At 40.2% G+C, this 20,344-nt stretch overlaps 1 protein-coding gene across 3 annotated transcripts in view; it reads right to left on the reverse strand.

Moving 5' to 3' along the window:
- Positions 1-20,344, reverse strand: part of PDE11A (phosphodiesterase 11A) — a 324,817-nt gene that overhangs the window by 37,843 nt on the left and 266,630 nt on the right. For all 3 annotated transcript variants that reach the window (XM_019739325.2, XM_019739326.2, XM_074338486.1), the window contains 2 exons: positions 11,339-11,416; positions 5,826-5,889 (listed from right to left, as the gene is read on the reverse strand). In XM_019739325.2, the coding sequence (XP_019594884.2) occupies positions 5,826-5,889; positions 11,339-11,416 (142 nt within the window). The remainder of the gene's footprint in view (positions 1-5,825; positions 5,890-11,338; positions 11,417-20,344) is intronic.

Raw genomic sequence — 20,344 nt, forward strand, 5'->3', positions numbered from 1 at the left:
ACCTGGTTTAATCTTGCCCTCACAAAAACTCCTGAACCATCTCACCCTAAGGACATCTGTGTGCACTCTGGACAGGGTACCCCCAGGGCACAGCTCGGCTTCCGTGGGGAGCAATCAGACAAGGGGCAGATTCACTGTGTCTAGCAGACTTTTACAATATGTCACCATATAGTTCAAAGAACATGATCTGCTCTTCAGTCTGTCTGAATCTATGTACGCAAAGCACTCACGCATGGTAGGTTCTAGTTGGTACAAGCACAATGGGATGGCTATTCTACCCTAACACATAGATATTTTTCCAAAGTACGGACCTGTATTTTTCCACTTTTCACCCATTAGTGTGGCTGATGAGAAGCTATTGTTCATGGTCAGCCTAAAGAGACTTGTTTCTTTTCCAAGCCCTCTGTCTCTAAGGACAGCTTTATGGGAAGCAAATGGATATAACAGATAAGTGTCGAGCAGGTATATCCAACAACACTGTGGAGTGCCTCTAGGAAATGTCTGAGATGAACTAGCCAGATTTACTAAATAGTAGCGAGCAGGAAAAAAATCCTAGACAACTTCATGGCAAGATGATCTGGATCCCCAGACTAATTCCCCCCTATTTCAGGCTCTTACAAAGATGAGGTTCTTAGGCCTGGCAAAGACTAGAATGATTTAATTTTGATTAAGTGCACAGAATCAAGATAATTTACCTAAGCGTATCTTTCAAGAGCTTTTTCGTCAACCATAAATTGATAAAACGTAAAAACATCACACACACATACAGACACACACAAATTTGAAAGTAGCAAGTATAAAGTCATTTATAAAGAAATAGAATATCTAGTCAGTTTGGATTTTAAACATCTAAAAAAAATTCAACAACATAAAACTAGCTCGAACTGACACAGGACAAAGTACTTAGAAAGGAAAAAGTTTCGGTGCTGATATTTTAGACCACAGAGGCCAATGGCCCCTTGTAGGGGGTTTCTGTCTTCTTGGTCACTGCTGTAAGTATTATTTTGTTTTTAGGAGGTAAACCTCTGCTGATGAGGGCAGAAACTCAAGGAAATAAAGAGTTCAAGGAAATAAAACACAAAGCATCTGTTTTCCCAAATGCCTTTTCATCAGAAATCTTGGAGATCTCCTGTGTGTTCTCTAAGAGTTGGTTCACTTTTCTCCTCTCTAGTCTCCACCACTGCCTTTCCCTTTAGCTCGCCAGGCCTCCTTCTTCCCGTCTCTGGCCTTTTAAAAGAAGGGCTGGTCCCCTAAGGGCCTGGCCTTATTTATTCAGTTTCCAGATCTCTCCCACAGATTGCTTTGAGGTGGGTCCTTTGCCACTAAAGAATAGAAACTTGCAATCAGGTCACCCCAAAGGTGGGAGTCCTACAAGGTCTGTAGCTCCTGGAAAGCCAAGAAATGAAAACAAAATCCTGTCCTTGATCTTTCTAAAGTGGTCCCTGGTATCTCCACTATGCTTCTTTCACAGCTCAACTTGTACCACTGTTTTGTTTGTACTTAAAAACCCAATCGGGAACACTAAGTGGCTCCGGATTGAATTTTTTATTAAAGAAGGAAATTGAGATGCTAATCAGGCCTTCGGGGATCAGTGGGGAAACCACACGCTTAGAATCCTGTTTGTGAGGAAGGAAACGTGGGGCAGACTCCAGTGAAAAAAACGTTTTGAAAGGGAATTTAAGAAGTCAATGTCCAAGAAATTAGAAATATATTTATATTTTTATAAGAAGTTTCCATTGCTTTTGTCAAATGTTTCCTAAAATTATAGAAGTGATTATGTTCTTGAAAATACCTGAACCTGTTCAACTTGGAGACAAACACAAATGAGATGTCCAGTTGAGAGCTGCGACAAGATTTCTAATGGAAGCATTTGGGAAAATATGGGTTGGTGTTTTATTTTCTTGATCTCTTGAGTTTCTGCACTTAACAGCAGAGGTTTGCATCCCAAATAATAATAATAATAATAATAATAATAATAATAATAATAACAACAACAATAATACTTATATCAGTGACCAAGAAGACAGGTGACCACCTACAAGTGGTGGCCATCAGCCTCTTTGGTTTAAAACATCAATGCAGAAACGTTTTTCCTTCCAAGTACTTTGTCCTGTCACTTTCCTGCGCCCAAATTGGCTGCTGGCCCTTTAGTTCTTGACGTGTATTTCACTGAAGGCCTTGGCACATCTTACCTCATTCCACGCCCTTTCTCATCTTCCCTGTTTTTTCCCCAGGCCCCCCTCACTCTCTCTTATTCACCACCCCACTCCCCTCCCCTCCTTGCCTTAGTGGCCACCCACAGTCCTACACGTTTCCCCAATAGCTGGAAGAGCCACCTACCTCTTCTCTGCAGTTTACTCTCAGACTTTACTGCAAGGGAGGCTGTTCCACACCAGGGAAGTGAATGGTGGGCAGAGATGTAAAAATCAGCTACTCGGCCACACAGATTCTTCACCGTTACCCTGCTATGGGTAACTTCAAATACGTCACACTAAAATAAAGACCAAAGCTCAACTGGAAGAGAGCGATTTATTGAAGGACAGTCCTATAAGAACTGTCCAATCTGCACTGGTCTGGGATGTGAACAAGAATATACTTTTATTTGTGTTAAGGAACTGAAATTTGAGAATGTATCTGTTATTGCAGCAAAGCTGAGCCTAGCTTTGGTTAACACAAAAATTGGTATGAAAGTGAGGTGCTGCCATTAGAAAGAAAGCGGAGGGGAAGGGAAGAAAAACATAGAAAGAAAGGAAAAGGCCCTAAAATATGTGGTAGTAGCTTGGAGGCCAGCTATAACTAGTGAGGAAGTGGTTGTTAGAGGCTATAAGGGTGATGACCCATCTTACATAGCGGCAAAATATTCTGTACAATTCTCATTGAGATAAAGCAGATAATGAACTTACAGCCTTAGAGGGAGAGACTGGAAAACAAAACGTTAGTAGCGTGTGATGGTCTCTGTGACTGTGTTTTGCTAGGTGTTATAAGAAGTGAGCTCAGAAAAGGATTGGCAGGTTTATAACCAGGAATGAAAGGGAATAAAGTCAGATTCAGGGTCTTGAAGAGAGAAAAGATGAAGCTGATTCTTAACCCCATACTGTAAAAATAAAAATTGAGATAAGTTTTGAATGACAAAGGCTGATCAAGACAGCCTCACAACAAGAATCAAATGGAAGGTATGGCCGGTACATCCATAGTTAAAAACTCTGAATGAATCAGCTGGCACACACAACACTCTTTCAAGTGGACAAAATGGCCCAGAGAAATGATTTAACTGCATGGTCTCTCACTGGCACCTCTTAGGTTCAAAGGACTAGGAATGAGAGAGCGTGAAAGATGTATGTATGTATATTTCTTTGTTCCCGAGTATTAGAAAGCAAAGAAATACAGCAGATCTAAACAGTTTGTATACACTAGAGCTGTGGTTGTGTTTATTGACAAATGGAAATAACTAGAATCAAAGACATAGAAGTTGACCAGATGTTTAAGAGACTTTTGGTACCAAAATTAACCACAAGTCTGTGGCTACATGAAACTTAAAAGAAGCCTTGAGCCCTTAACTTTCTTTAGGTGGGAAGCAGGCTGAGAAAGCTGCTTGGCCTTCGGATGTAGGCAAAGAGAATAATGGAAAAGGAGTAAGTTCCCAGTGTGGATCTAAAGACCACAGAAAATAATGAATTTGGGGGCATCTCCCAGAGAATCAGGGCCTCTCACAGTAAATGCCCAGTGGGATTCTGGAATTGCTGTGGATCCCTAACTGCCAAGTGTTGCCATCTCTTCCCTTTCTGAATGGAGTATTAAAATGAGTATTTTGCGGTTTGGGTGTATGCTAGATGCTATATTTTGGGTGTGTGTAGTTTTTAATGTGCATCCTGGCCTCATGTAGAGACCAGCACATATCACCCAGAGATCCTGGACTTCGAGCCTGAGGCCACGACTTAGGGGACATTTGGGTCATCTCCCTTGGGGAGAGGATGAGCACATTTTGCCGGCGGGAAGGAATGTGAGTCATGTTTTCGGTGATTAAAAGGGCAAATTTTGGTAGTCATGTTTTCATCAATTATTTCTGGCTTTCTACTTTCTGGGCACATGGAAGGATTATATTTCCTGGCTGGGCGGGGGTTTGGGACAAGTTCTTGCCAACGAATGGTTGGGAGGGAGGCATTTAATTGTCAGGGCTAGACCTTCCAGGACCTCTGCTGGAATGATCCAGATGGGGCTGCTCCTTCAACCCCAGTCCAGAATGAGGACAGAGAGGTGCCCACCCGGGATGAATACATTCGGGAGACATTTGTTGGTTTAAGCCACTGAGATTCTGGGTTTAGTGACAACCTCACCTATTCTGCTGGTATACTTGCATCCCTTAAAACCGCTGACTGATGCATCCTGTGTAAGAAAGCATAAAGCCCTGAGAAGAATGAAGGCTTGGGAGCCTACTCTGCTAGAATTTAAATCCCTAGCTCCACCACTTACTAGCTCTATGACCTCAGGCGATTATCCTTTCTAAGCCTCATTTTTCCCATTTGTGAAACAGGGATAATCACTGTATGTGTTTCCTGGGGCTGCCGTAAATGACCGCAAACTTGGTTGCTTAAAGCAACAGGAATTGCTCTCACAGTCCTGGAGGCCAGGAATTTAATGTCAGTTCACTGGACAGAAATCAAGGTGCTGGCAGGGCCACCCTCCGGGAAGGCTCTGGGGGCCACTCCATCCTTTGTCTCTTCCAGTTGCTGGTGGCCGTCAGCATCCCCTTGCTCTGGCGGCATCAGTGTCAGCGGCTGTGTCACTTTGCTTTCTCCTCCTCTGAACGTGTCATCTCCCTGTGCCTCTCTTATAACAACACTTCTGCTAGGATTTAGGGCTCCCCTGGATAATCCAGGATAACAATGACGATGATGATGATGATAATGACAGTGATAGTTTTTCCTCACATCTGCAAAGACCCCTTTTCCTTCTAAGGCAATGTTTACAGTTCCAGGGATCAGGACCTGATATCCCTGGGCTGCCATTCTTCAGCAACCTACAGTAACTACACCCACCTCAAAGAGGGTTCTGAGAATTTAAATGATATAATACAGATAAAGCAGTCATTTAATATTATTTACTTCTTCAACCAATAATATTAGCGAGGCATTATCATACGAATGTAGCTTACTGCCCTAAAATGTCAAGTCTTAAGATACCAAGTTCCTATTTTAGACCCCACAGCCCACGCAGTAGGTGCCACATAAAACTTAAAGAGACATTAACTTCAAATACTGTCAGTAATCAAGGATCTCAAATTCTGTAGTTACAGCTTGGAAACTATTCTTGATTCAGAACTAACACTTTTTGGCAGTGAAACCAGATAGAAGGTAAAGGCATGACTTCTGGGTACAGATTAATTTGGATACTGCACAGTTTGGCCAGAGAACCCTGTGATCTCTAAACAGTCTTTAAAGGGAAAAACAGAATTTCCTTTTTACCTCCTTGTGTTTTTTTTTCCAGACGTAAAAAAACCAAACCTTGTGCTAAAACATGATTACCTATATTCAAAAACACTATTTTTTGAAACTCTGGCCTTAAGAAATGGTTATAGTGTTATTTGGGTTTAGTGTGTTAAAAAAAAAAATCTTACGGAGTCAGAAATATTATTAGTGAGTGGAAGTCCAATAAAGAGAGTCTGTGCAATAAGCCGTGCAGAGCCTAACTAAGCCTCCTGCTACTTTTTACACCATGTTAATACTGATGCAAATTGACTGGGTTTCAGTGCCTGATAGTGGGGACTCTGGGAATATAGTCGCCCCCAATCCTTCTTCTGCTGAGCCCTGCCATTAATCACCACTTGCCTGTCTTGAGATCTCCCACGGTTTGGTCACGGCTCCAAGGTCACAGGCTGTCATTAACATTGATCTGAAAAACAGAACCAAACAAAACAGCCTGAATAATCTTTTGTTGCCTTCTTAAACAAACCCGTCCTAGATACATAAATAAACAAAATGTGGTGAAAGCCAGCTCACATCTTCTTTTCCTCAACAAGGGTAGCACTGTTTATGGTCCCCAGGTTTGGCATCTCCATCCTGTGGCCACACTGCTTAGGGAAGACAAAGCTGGCACACACCCCAGGTGGCCCTTTTGTTTTGTCTGCGGCAGATCAGGGAAAGAAAAGCCCGGCATTCTCTATATCTGAGCTAAGCAAGCTCTGCCTACAATAATTTGTAACGCACATTGCTTTTTATTTTAACTATCAGCGAGGAAATCAGTATATAATAGTATAAACATGGCTGATGAATCTATTTACCAGCTTACCATTCATTGATAGGAATGGAAGAAAATCTACACCCAGGAGGCAAGGCACACGCCATGTTAGCTGCTGCTTTTTCCTCTGCTCCGTGGATTCACGGGGGAGAGCCACACTGTTTCACTCCAGTTTACTACCTGGCGACAACCATGGTTTATAAGCATTATGAAGAAACATATTCAGCTACAGCTTCCCTTAATTGGAGCACACAAGAAACCGCAGGAAAGATCTGAATCAGATTTCTGAGGGGCGGATTTCTATTGGGTTTAACCAGAATCCACACTGAACTGGGGACACAGAAACAGAGGGAACATTCAAAATGTACAGAGCTCTGGTGCTTATAATTTGATGTAGTAGGAAGAGGAAAAATAAGACACACTCTTTGTCCCAAATTTGCTTTTTTTGTGAACGCAGCAATTGGTGATGAAAAGTAGTGCCAGATCTAAGCTGGGAAACCACATCTTGGCTAACTCCTGCAGGAAGAAAGGGTGTGTTGTTAAAGGTCAAGGGCTGCCCTGATGTCAGGTGTTCACATTTCATACCCCACCACATTCCACTGCCTTGGAAACATGTCTGCTTCCCAGATGGCAGAGCATGCCTAGATGGCAGTGGGGTTTGTGTAACTTTCCCCAGAGACCCCTCCAGGGAGCGAGGCAGAGCGGCAGGTAACAAGAGGTCATTCAGAGCACCACCAGGCATACCAGCATCGGCCGCCCTCTCACGGAAGCCCCCACACACTGGGGCTTGGTAAGCGCTATGAAGAGAGACACATCTGTCTAGTCTTCATATTCCATCTTCTGTAACAAGTACTTCTGCAGTGCACAGTGCCTGCCTCTGTGCTAGGTGCTTCCAACTAACCACTCATTCCTAACTAAATGAATCCTCATCATAAGCTTTGGAGGTGGGTGCTCTGATTCCTATTTTACAGAGAGGTAAATGGAAACATGGAGAGGGTAAGTCACTGTCCCAAAGCGAGGAAAGGATTCAGGATTCTGTGCTTCTCACAAAGCTACCGGACTCCCTCTTGCTACACTCCGATGCTTCTCATCTTAGGTTCTGCTGATACCAGAGTGGGACAAGACTGCAGGAAAAGCACTGGACTTTGCAGTCTCCCTCCTGGACAGGAAGTAATCTCTGTGAGGTTGCCTACTTGTATTGTAGTTTGGATAATTACTTAGGCTCCATTTACTTGATAATTTGAAGCTTACTTTTCAAATTCATATTCATATCACCATTAATCAGTGAATCAATAAGTTTATTGATCTGCTAGGTGCTCAGATGATGATAATTCTACAGCTACCATTTATTGAGCAGGTACTACAGGGTGATTTACATAGTCTCCATATGAGGCAGGAATATCATCTCCATCTTATAAAATAAATAGTGCTTTGCGTTCCTTGATCAGAGAGGTTAGGTTGATTGCCCGAGGTTACACAGCTAGGAAGTATCAAAGAGAGGACTGGAATCCATAAAGTCTGACAGAAGAGTCTCTACTTTCAGTGAATATTTTACAGTGGAGCAGAACGTCTTTATAGAGAAGGAAGACAGGAAAAGGCTGGGAGGGAGGATGGTGGAGTGTCTGAAACCTTTATCAGATTGGCACTGGGAATTCATTAAGGTTGGGAACTGGGTGGGTGGGGGCTGGAGCTCAGGTGGCTACACCTTTAAGGAGAGAACTTTAGGTGGTAGGTGTGAAACTAGTCTGAAGAAGGAAAGAACGGAAGCAGGGAGACCAGTTGGAAATCCTTCATTGACAAGGGCCTGAAACGAGGCAGGAAGAATGGAAAGGTGAGGTCAGGGTGGGGATTACACAGAAAGAACTGAAGGAGGCAAATAAACATCTTCATCTTATTTTTTAGATCAAGTCTCTGCAAGAAGTGCAAGGTCTTTTCTAGAGGAAGAGAGCAGCAGGGAGGGAGTTTTACCAACTGTTTTAGTCTCGAGGTCCACGTAATTCTAGTCCAATTTACAGTTAAGTGGTGCAATGGAATGAATGACTGATGCGGAATGAGGAGGGCACACTCCCTCTGTCCGCGTGGGTGGGTAAAGGACGGTGCTGTACATAGAGAACCTGGTACCACAGCAGGTCAGTTTTGTCATGTCTCTCCTCTATATGCCAAAAGTAGCTGAATAAAAATGTTGTGATAATGGTTATTTTCTTGGTTTGTTCTCTAGTTTTAAAACAATTAGCAACTTAAAAGGAATAAACTTAATTTTAAAGATATAGTCCAAATCAGTAAAAGATTTCCTGTATGAACTGAATTTTGCATTTATTGAACAAAATATCACACCTCGCATTTTGCACTGTTTCACTGTTTTAAATTTCAAACACAAATAAAACCCCCGAATGGTCACATAAATGACAGAATAGAAGTAACTTGAGTTATGTTTCTTCATTCTTACCATCACTGTGTTATCATTGCTTACTCTGAACACACTCCAAACTACACCCGGAGCCAGTGCAAAAGGTTCTGAACCATTAGGAACTTACTTTTGAAAGTGTGAACTGCGTCCACCTGTGCCAGGGGCTAACTGTATAACTGGGCGTCCTTGGAATTAGCTTACGTGTCCAGTACATGTACAATTAAAGGATAAGTAATAACATGCTAATTTGAAGCTTTCATATCAATTATTTGGGTACTCAACAGTAACCTCAGCAATTCTTTACAATGTATACCAACAAAAAGATTTTTCTCAGGGAAGAGTATCTCATCATCGACATTGTTTAGATTGTAGACACACAGTAATGACAAAAACCAGACAGACTTTTAGTTGGTTTCATTACTATTTTAAAATTCTCGAAGACAGAGCTCCCTCAGAGCCCCCTAGCTGGTGCGCATGGTCAGAGCCTAACCATGGAACCGGGAGGGCGGGCAGAGCTGGGGGGACGTGGAGAGCTCCTGGAGCGCCTCTATTTTACATACTGTGCTTCCAAATAAGATTTTTTTTTAACATATGGGGTCCCTGCCAAAAATGTTTGAAAACCTCTGCAGGAAAACATCTAGGTGGAGATGTAGAATAAGCACTGGCATTTTAGGAGTTTTGTTTAGAAGAGGCCAGGCCCAAGTGGTGGGAGACATTTGAGAAGAGATGGCAGCTGAAACCATGAGGATGCTGAGCAACAAGAGAACAATATCAAAAAACAGGTCCATGGGGCTACATTTCGGGCATAGTGGGGAGGAGCAAGGGCTGGGCAGGGACGAAGAGGAGACGGCAGAGTCAGAAAGAAAGTAGGATATCCAGAAGAGCATGGCTTTGCAGAATCCAAGGCAGGAGAGGGTTTTAAGAAAGGAACAGCCAACGCAATTAGAGGTTTGTGAAGAGATCAAAGAAGCTAGATCCTTGGGAGGTGACCAGTGACTTTCAAAAGGAGTAGAAATCACATTTCACAGACTAACTACCCCCATGGAGGAATGACTAACTACTCTGTGGTGAATCTATACTTTGGAATACTATGCAACGATAAAAGATGATGCGTTATGGACATGGAAACAATTGCAAGGCATATAGTTGAGCAAACAGCAAGTTCAGATTGATATGTAAATATATAATATTACATGTTAAGACAAATTCACACTAGATGGTAGTTTTCCTGTGGGTGTACATGGATGTACATGCTTTGGAAATGATCTGGAAAGATGCAGCTGACTGATAACAGAGCATAGCTGTGCAGCAGTACGGGAACTGGGAGGAAAGCTCAAAGGAGAGTGGGGGCTTTATCTGCAATGTTTCAATTTGTTACAGAAAAATATATTCTTATAATTACTTGCGGTACTAAAAATTATTTTTAAATAATTGCCTTGCAAGACGTTAGGAGGAGTGAGAGTGAAGCGTGGAATTGAAGGGAAGGAGAGAACTAAGAATGGACCTTGAGAAGAAGGCAGATTTTAGAGACGATTTTTTTTGGCTAAGGAGATAGAAGCATATATTTGGGCCTAGAGAGGTCATAATGAAAACAAATAAACAAACCCAGATTTTTAAAATACAAGCCAAAGGAGTACAACTGATACAGTGAGTTTGGGGGTGGGGGGTGGGTGAGATGGAGGGAATGGAATTAGGACACAGGTGGAGGTACTGGTCTTGAGGAAGGGAAGGTTCCCTCTCACCCTCAGGAAAGGACAAAGAAAAAGGTCTGCAAAGATAACACAGAGAAATATTAATGCAGAAAGGGGAGAAAAAGGGGGTCCTCTGGTGAGAGTATGAAGAGAGGTCAGGTGCACAAGGAAGGGGCAGGCAGAGCTCTGAGTTCTGAAGCTGGTGGCAGAGGTTACACACCGTAGAGCAAACATGGGAGATGGGAACTGTGACAGGGATCCCTCTCGGGGTGATTCCAGTGGCTGTCTGGCTGTGGGGCAGACACAGGGAGCCCAGAATCCTGGCCTCACGAGCTTTCCTAGGAATACTTAACAGCTTTGAACAGAAATAAGACAGCAAAAGGTCTGAGGATGTGTGAGGAGGGGACAGTGGAAAGCCAGTGCATCACAGAAAGAGGAACAGTGCCTCAGCAGCTGGACCAGCTGTAAGTGGGGGTTAAAATGGGACAAATAAAAATGATGGTTTGCTGCTGTCTTTTCTAAACAATTGGGAGGAACTCCTGGGAAAAGCCTAGAACAGACTCCTTATTTCCACCACCAAAGGTGTTCCCGTTGGTTTTCTATCTATAATACCTGTTGTCTGTAAAGAAAAACAAAAGTTAACTCTCCACTTTCCTTTATTCTCTGTAACTTTGTATTCTGAGGTTCAAAAATCCCCTCTCTCCACCAACTTGCATGCTGCCTTCTCTGGAAAAAGAGGACGTCATGGCTTGCTGAAACTGAACTGATTTGAATATCATTTTCTAATTTTAAATGCAAATTTATGGAAAGGAGGCAAAAATATAATAAATTAGAAGACAAAAAGACAGTCTCTATCTTTTCTCTAATTATTCAACTAATCTCTAACTTTGAATGTAAGCTAAGATTTGTTACTTTAAAAATCACTTCCGTGCTCTTAGCACTGTCAGAAAAGCATGGCTAAATCTTTAAATAAGGAAGAAACACATTAACAAGAACTTTTTCTTACCGAAATATATCACGATGATTTTTGAGGTTCCAATCACATTCTCCTTTACTGACAAGTTCAAAGAATTCAGTTCTCCTCCTGCACGAAATCAAATGAAGAAAGAAAGAAAAAAACACCTGGAATGAAATTTCTCAGTCTGCAGGGTGACATAAATACATTTACGGGAAAATATAAGACCACCTGAACCACGTAACTTAATATATGAAATCATGAGGTAAAGCACTATCAAAATAAATCACTTAAAAAAAAAATGTTGAAGCTTCAAGAAAAAGCCACAATCATTTCTGAATGTATTTACAACAGAGATTATTGAGACATAAAACAGAAAACAATGTGGTCCTGCATTTAGGATTACTTGCTGTGAAGCCCTTTGGCACTTACTGAAAATCAGAGAAGAAAAGCAAGGACAAATAAAAAGTAGGCACAATTCTGGAATGTTCTTTTGTCATTCAACATAGAACTGAACTGTAGGATAATCCAAGATAAGGTAAACTCCCTGGCAGTAAATTCAGGACAAATACTTTTTTCTAGTTAAGAAAATAACTAAAATAACTATTTCAGTATTTCAGTGCTTAAATATATGAGCTATGAAGGAAAAAATAACTGCTTAAACAATAGGTCAGTCACCTACTTGTTCTGCAACCTTGGAAAGTCACTTAAAACCTCTGAGCCTCATTTCCTAGCCTCTAACATGAAGACTAGATGTGCTAACTCACAGTTATTGTGAGGATAAAATGAGATGACATATGCCAAGCATTTCGTATAGTGTCTGCACATTGTAAATGCTGGCTACGCACATGTACGGATACACATTTGGAGATGTATAGATATGGAAAAGAGGAGGGAATATCCTCAAGTTGTAAAAATAAGGGTGATCTACATCTATTTTCAAAACTCTTTTTAAATCTAGTTATATGACTTTTCATTATTATAGTGAGAAAGGAAAAAAGAAACATCACTATTTTGATTTTTTAAGAATCATTTCCCATCTTGGCACTTCCTAGTGAGAGATTATTTAAAGGATCCTGACACACTGTTTCCCAAAGTGCATCCCACAAAATGCTAGTCTTAGGAGGTATTCCATATAAAGGGATTTCCTGGTCAAGTGGGTTTGTGAAATGCTGCCTGTAATCTTTCTCTCTCCGAGTTTCCAGGCCATATTAGCCTTTTGAGGGCTCTGAGAAATACTGAGATAGAAAAGGCTTATTTAACCTTAAAGCACAGCATTCCATAGTACATACTGATATTTTAAGGAATAACCTTTGGAAAATACTACCATATCATTTATGGTGGAAATCAGAGTACGATCTTAGATCCTTAGTGTTGACTCATTGGAGTTTGGAGAACAAAGGACAAAATGCTGAGTGCAACTGGCTCTCCTGGTCTGGGTTGCCCATCACTGCTGACCAGCTGTATGGACTTCTTGTTATCCAACCAGATTCAACTCCATTTACTACACCAAAGGGAGCAGGTCAGTAGGATATGTGGCTCACTTCCTTATTCGAGACACAAAGACAGGCCCTGGATTTATTGCTTCAAGTGGTACAGGTCAAGGTCAAAGGACAGAATGGAATAATCTCTACAACAATCTCATAGCAACTGGCAAAGGTGGCACGGCACAGTTACATGGAAGGACCTAGCAGCTCCTCTCCCCTTTGGGTGTACAAGTATATACATAACTTTTCTTCTTATAACTTTATCGTATTTTTCAATCGTCCACTCCCTTCTCTATGACCACAGTCAGGCCTTTTCCATATCACGACCATGACTATGAACTGAAATAGAAAGGGAAGTGATAGAATGAAAGAGCTCAGACTCACACTGACCTGGGCTTAATGCTGATTGTCATTTATTAGCTGTGTGGTCCTGTGCAAGTGATTCCACATTGCTGAGCTTTGGACCTCCAGCTTTGAGATGAGGTCCATCAAGCGTTTTGCGCTGGTAGATACTCCATACCCAACAGTCATCTTTAATATGTAAATACTATCAGTAATATTATTACCAACAACAATACACAATGGACTAATTGTATTACGTGGAAATTGAAGATGTCATCTACTTCTCTCTTCTCCCTGAATGGATATCAGTCTTCTTTTGAATAATTGTGGAATAATTGGGTCACAAAGAACCTGTTGGAATAACAGCTGCCCCAAGCAGCTACGTATACCCTGGATGTCCTGGGAGCACGGAGAAAGGCACTTAGCTTAATTTGGAAAATCATGGGAGAGCACGGAAGGCTTTCTTAGAGAGCTTGTCAGTCATCATCCCTGTTATCACGTGCACCTGGATGTCATTTCAATCCTGTGAGTTATTCTAAGAAATCACTAGAATGTAAGCTTCATGAGGACAAGGGCCTGGACAGTTTTTGTTCACTCCTGGATCCACAGTGCCTACAAACAGTGATGACATGTAGTAGGAGCTTAATAAATATTTGTTGTATTGATGAATGAATGAAAAAGATTCTCTCATAAAGCTATTCATTAAAAAAAAAAAAACTCTTCAACCACTGGTTTCACCTAGATTCTAACTGTTCTGGGATCTTCAAAGTTGCTATTTGGAGAGATTAAGATAAGAAAAACAACACATACACAGTGGAATATTACTTGGCCATAAAAAGTAATGAAATCTTACCATTTGCAACAACATGGATGGACCTAGAAGGTATTATGCTAAGTGAAGTAAGTCAGACAAAGACAAATACCATATGATCTCACTTAAATGTGGAATCTAAAGAACAAAACAAATAAACAAGCAAAACAGAAACAGACACATAGATACAGAGAACAAACTGATGGTTGCCAGATGGGAGGGTGAAAAAAGGTGAAGGGATTGAGAAGTACAAATTGGGAGTTACAAAATAGTCATGGGATGTAAAGTACAACATAGGGACTATACCGTGTTTCCTTGAAAATAAGACCTATCGGATAATCAACTCTAATGCATCTTTTGGAGTAAAAATTAATATAAGACCTGGTCTTATTTTACTATAATATAAGACTGTGTACTATATAATATAATATAATATAATACCGGGTCTTATATTAATTTTTGCTCCAAAAGACTCATTAGAATTGATTGTCTGGCTAGGTCTTATTTTTGGGGAAACAGGGTAGTCAATAATATTGTAATAACTATGTATGGTGTCAGATGGGTACTAAATTTATCAGGGTGATCACTTGTAAGTTATATAAATGTCTAACCACTATACCGTATACCTAAAATTAATATAAAATTATATATATATATATATATATATATATATATATATATATTTTTAAATTAAAGTTTATTGGGGTGATAATTGTTAGTAAAGTTACATAGACTTCAGGTGTACAATTCTGTCATATATTATCTATATCTCACATTGTATGTTCACCACCCAGTCAGTTCCTTTTCCATCACCATATTAATATAAAATAATATTGAATGTCAATTGTAATTGAAAAATACAAATATTAGAAAAAGAGAAAAATTCTTATTTTGAAAAACAACAAGAACATGAAATCTATCCAAGAAAAATACAAATATTAGAAAAAGAGAAAAATAAATTCTTATTTTGAAAAACAAAACAACATGAAACAAAACAACTGTCAGATTCCTGAATACTAGATTGCAACCTGAATCAAGTGGACAACATTAAAAGTTGTGGGAAATTTAAACACCATTCCCATCCAATGTCTGATCTTCCGTCCACTGATAATTGTTATATCTGCTGCGATTATGTTTGATACATGAGACATAACATCTTTGATGCAAAGTGGAGGCATATTACCTAGGTAGCTAACACGATGCAGAAAATAATTTTAAAAAAGCAACAACAAATCTATGACCTGCGAACCAAATAGCACCATAAGAATAAATTCCCCAATGACAGAAAAGTTTAATAGCTAGAGTTGCTGGTATGAAAGTCTTAAATCTATTGAACCCCAAATCAGTCATAGGCTTCATCTCACGTTATAACAAAACTAGATTTTATTGTATCAGGACCAGAGGGAATATCCACTCTCCTGAGGGAATGGTGGATAGAGGAAGGTGGGAGGAATTTTTTCATAGGGCACAGAAAAATGTGGCATACTAATTTTATTTTTCCTCTACTAACAAAAGTATGCAATTTCATAATAGGTTCTATTTATGCTGGAGTTTGGCTGTGACCTCAGAAGGTAACAGAGTACTTCCTACACACCATAGTTGTATGAAAATAAACACGGGAAAAGCCTAGTCACTGGTGGAACCATGGTACATCACACATCTGGTAATATAGCTGGTCATTTTAAATGCCAAATAGATGCTTTAAAGTTTAAACCAAAGTACATTTAATTTTTTTTTTTAAGTTTCTGAAATTAACGTCTTGAAAGATCAAGAGATGGGGTTAATCATTTTCATAAGGCTGCAAAAGGATTTTAGAAGTGATGATGTGCAAAGTTCACATAACAAATTCATTATGCCTATTTAATATATTTTAAAGGTATAAAATTGCACAATGGACATATAGAATCTATCTCTCTGTTCACCATCCAGCCTAGAAATAAAAGCTTTACGTGTCCCATGGAGGCCCCTGGCGTCTCTGCCCTGCTGATTCTGCCTCCCTCCCATAACAAGATGGTCAGTTTCTAAATTTTGCATAAGTCATCTTCACATGTAGCCTTGTAATTTTACTAGGCAGATTATGCATAATGTTGCTCTGCATGTTTTATAAAAGTTATCATCATAGTGACTGTATTCTTTGGCAATTTGCTTTTTCTCAGTGTTTATGAGATTCATCCAGCTGGCTATGTATAGAACTAGGCCATTCCTTGTCACTGCTGCATAGTAGTCCATGTATTAGCATATCCATGGGGATTTACCCTTTTCCTGCTGATGAAAATGTAGATTACTTCAAAATTTTTTTTTGCTATTATATACAGTGCTGTTATCAACATCTCTGTATATGTCTCTGTGAATTTGTGAGTCTCTGTGAGTCTCCTATCTCTGCCTGTCTGTTTTTTTTCTTTCTCTCTGTCTCTGTCTGTCCCTATCTGTCCCTGTTTGTCTCTCTCTCTCTCTCTCTCTCTCTCTCTCTCTCTTTCTCTATCTATATATATATATATATATATATACATATTTCCCATATATATATATAGGAAATTGCTGGGTCGTAGAATGATTTCTTTTCTATATTTAACTTGAGTTTTCATTATAATTACAGACTGTTAAAGGTATATGGGATGGGACCCTTGAGAAAAATCTGCTGTAATTCTCTCAGTTTATAGGTGAGGAAACTGAAGGTAAAGGAAGGTGAAGTTGATTTGCTCTGGGTCCCAGGGGAGTTATGGGAAGATCTAGGTGGACTTCAGGTCCCCAGCCTACCAGTTTTAGCACATGAGACCATCTTTGTAAACCGTGTGTAGCACGAACCTTGGAGGCCAGCTAGCCTTGTGTGTGGTGAGAAGATGGGCAGCAGAGGCTGAACCCCTTCATGAGCTGCCATGGCATTGCAGGCTGCTCTACCAAGGCAGCACCCAGTACTGAGTACCATGGCAGGCACCAGACAGGTCTTTCCATTATCAACAGGGGATGCTCCAAAGAAGAGCTGCAGGTGGCCCAGGCCAGGTTGGTGGTTCACAGCTCCAGGTAGCTTACTTCTGACATCCTCCTTGGTGATAATCATTAACAAAACAACAATGTGAAAATCACTGTGCTTTTGAGAAGTGAATGTGTTCACACAGCTGCTCCTTTTAGCCTCTATATATGTACGCGTATGTGGATTACAGGATCAACAGCATGAGCATATGCGAATATGCTAAAGATAGGAGCTCTTTTAAAATTATGGGACTGATAAAATGAACAGTTGAAAATCCACAAAATTATGTAATACTCCCTGGATCCAGACTCCCTGTCACGAGGAACTACGTATATCATTAACTTCTCAAGCAGATCACTGGGAACCTTGATTTTCAAGGACAATGGCAAATACCTCGGCTAGTGAAAAGCAACCTACTGGAAAATCTTATTTATAATCAGATATGTTTTTATTAGGCTTTTATCCCGCTCTCCTGACACATGAGTCTCTCAGAAAAATAGCAGTCTTTACAAAAGCATCATTTGAACAGAATTGCTAAAATTACCCTCAAAAATAATTCTAAAGATTGGTACCAGTCACCCATCACTACACTGCAAATCTTTCTGGTTTGTAATTTATCTGCAAGTCACCTTTTATTTGTAAAGCAAGAAATCCCCATTCCTGTGTATATTTTAATCAGGAATATTTTTTGTAAATTTATATATCTATGCATATATATGTGTGCATGTATATTCTTTATCTAGCTACTTATCTAACTGTTCTGAATCCACTAAAAGTCCATGAATGTTAGGAAGGTTTTGCTGCTGAGGTAACAAATCATGATTGTGATTCTCCCACAATTTCAACTCTAGAATTATCAGGCAGAGGAGGCAGGAGTGCGTGTGTGGATGGGCGGGAGTGGGTGCAGAGGGGAGCAGCAGATTTGTCCTTGCAGTGTTCTCACAGCTCATGTAAAAGGCCAATCAGACACCTGCAATTGATTGTTAAATGAAGATTCTGGAGAGATTTTGCACTTTGGGTGTAAAATCACCAGAGAAGAATAGAAAATTAATATATACATGTTAACTCCAGTACTTAAGACTAAAGGAAAAAAATTTATATATTTAATTTGGAAAATGAATTATCTCCCTGCTTTAAACCAACACTGATAACACAAGGGCCAGCTACGAATACAATGACCTGTGTGAGGCTGGGCTGAGGTTGACAGCATGAATAAAATTGGGAAAATGCAGGACATGGAAAGATTAGAATGACTCTGAAGTTTGAAAATGGCAGAAGATTAGACAACACAAGGCCCTAACCATCAATTCAGTCAAACCATAATCACCAGGCCAAGAAGTGGTTTAGGGTGTTGCTAGATGGCACGTGCCCCTATAGCCCCTGCGTTAACTTTGGCCGCAGCACTCGTGACGTTATGGTGTTACTGTTCTTCTCTCTTCCCCACTGACTTTGAGTGTTAACCTACCTCTGTCTCCCCAGCAACTAGCACAGAACCTAACATAAAGAAGGCATCAAAAGGTGCTAGCGGATAAATGTCTCATTTTTTAAATTCAGTTGCAATATCATGTGAATGGGGCTACAAGGATGAATAGATGTAAAAATGCTTTGAAATGCATCAAGAGGTACCAAAATATTTCTTTCATCAACCTACCCCAGGGCCTGTTGTTCTAACATTACAATAATTTCAATGGATTAATTGATCAGGTGTTGTTAAAATATAAGAATGTTTGGGAAAGAGCAACGGGTTAATCCCTGTAAGGCATCACACCTTGCTATGCCATAATTTATTGTCTTCTTTCCCAGTATGGTGGTTAGTTGAGTGCAGGCAACTGAGGAAGTTGAAAACACTTAATAAAGATTTGTTGAATGATGAATAAATATATATTCCTGTCTGCATAGAAGTAGAAACATTTGTTGAGACCCTCTTGTATTTTTTAAATAAATTGTTCAAGATATTAACCTAATTTTAAAAGGAAGGTCAAACTGTGGCTCCAACAATCCTAGATAATTTAGTACATTTTGCTGTCATTATCAGAGGCTTTTGAGAAATACCACTTACTGCATACCTTTGGAAAGACAAATAAACCATTGGACTGAGCATTTTTCCTAGTTGCTGATGAATATTTGTAGAGCACAAAGGGAATGAAAAATTTTCAATTTGAAGATTAATCTGATTAATTTAAAAAACCAACCCAAAAGGCATTTATAAATGAATTTATAAAATCTGAACTATTGGATAACTCTTGGTTTAAACAGTGGTCTAAGGCAAGGTGGTATGGAGATAGGAGCACAGAAACTTGACTTTGGGCAAATTCTTACCCACTCTAAGCCTAGGTATCCTTATCTATAGGATGGGGATAACAATAACTATTTTATAGGTTGATCTGAAAAGTAAATATCAAAAAAGTTAATATTTTTTAAGAACTTGTTATGTCAGGCAGTGCGCCAAGTTTGGGGGCTCCAAGAGTGAGATGTCTGCATTTATGGTGCTCTCATTCTAGTGGCAATACAGGGAGATACCGCAGTGCCTACAACAGCACTGGGCACGGAACAGGCACCTGGCAGACAAGAGATAGTCTTATGTGATCACAACCTGTTGGGGATGGATGCTAAACTATAACTGCTACCTGACAGCAACATCCTCCACCACTGTATGTAAGCTAGAGAACTGCCAATCTCTGATGCCCCAGCTTAGCCCAACTGCAAGTATGGAGCCTCTAACTGCAGTCTCTGCTACACCAGTTAGGTTCCTGAGCAGCTCTAACCTGGGGCCTCCACACCAGCCCTCCATTCTGCTGGCAGAGTCTGCAGTTAGTTGAATTGTTTCTGGCTTGCTTCCTAGCGTGCTTGGCACTGGCCTCAGACGGGGGTATACTCAAGTTACTGCTGCCCTGAACGCATGAATGTTCCCAGGATTGGCCTCAGTTTCCCCTTTAGTAGTCTTATGGTAACAGTTACATGACTGCAGAGAGCATGGCAGAATAGTTAAGATGTTTTGGAGTCCAACTACTTGGCTCAGCTCTCAGCTTTACCATTTCACATTGTGAGCAATCTATTGCATCTCTCCAAACCTGTTTCCTCATGTGCATGTGAGGTCAAACATAGTATTTATTCTAATGAGACTGCTCCTAGTATTAAATGGGATAAGGTGTCCTTTAAAGCGATAAAGCTCCTAAGTAAGCACTCAGGAAATAGTAGGAGTTGTTTTTATTGTGAACTGTGCAAGTTGCATAGGTCATTTTTGTTGACTTATATGCAGATAAATATTACAGGACATTTGTGACTTCTATTTGATTATTATTATTATTTTTTAAGGAGGGTGCAGCTCATGGTGGCCCATGTGGCGATCAAACTGGCAACCTTGGTGTTATTAGCGCTAACCAACTGAGCTAACAGCCACCTGCTGTTTGAAATTTTAAAACATATAATTTTGGATTTCTCTCTCT

The sequence above is a fragment of the Rhinolophus sinicus genome, linkage group LG01 (genome assembly GCF_036562045.2).
Source record: "Rhinolophus sinicus isolate RSC01 linkage group LG01, ASM3656204v1, whole genome shotgun sequence".
Classification (NCBI taxonomy): domain Eukaryota; kingdom Metazoa; phylum Chordata; class Mammalia; order Chiroptera; family Rhinolophidae; genus Rhinolophus; species Rhinolophus sinicus.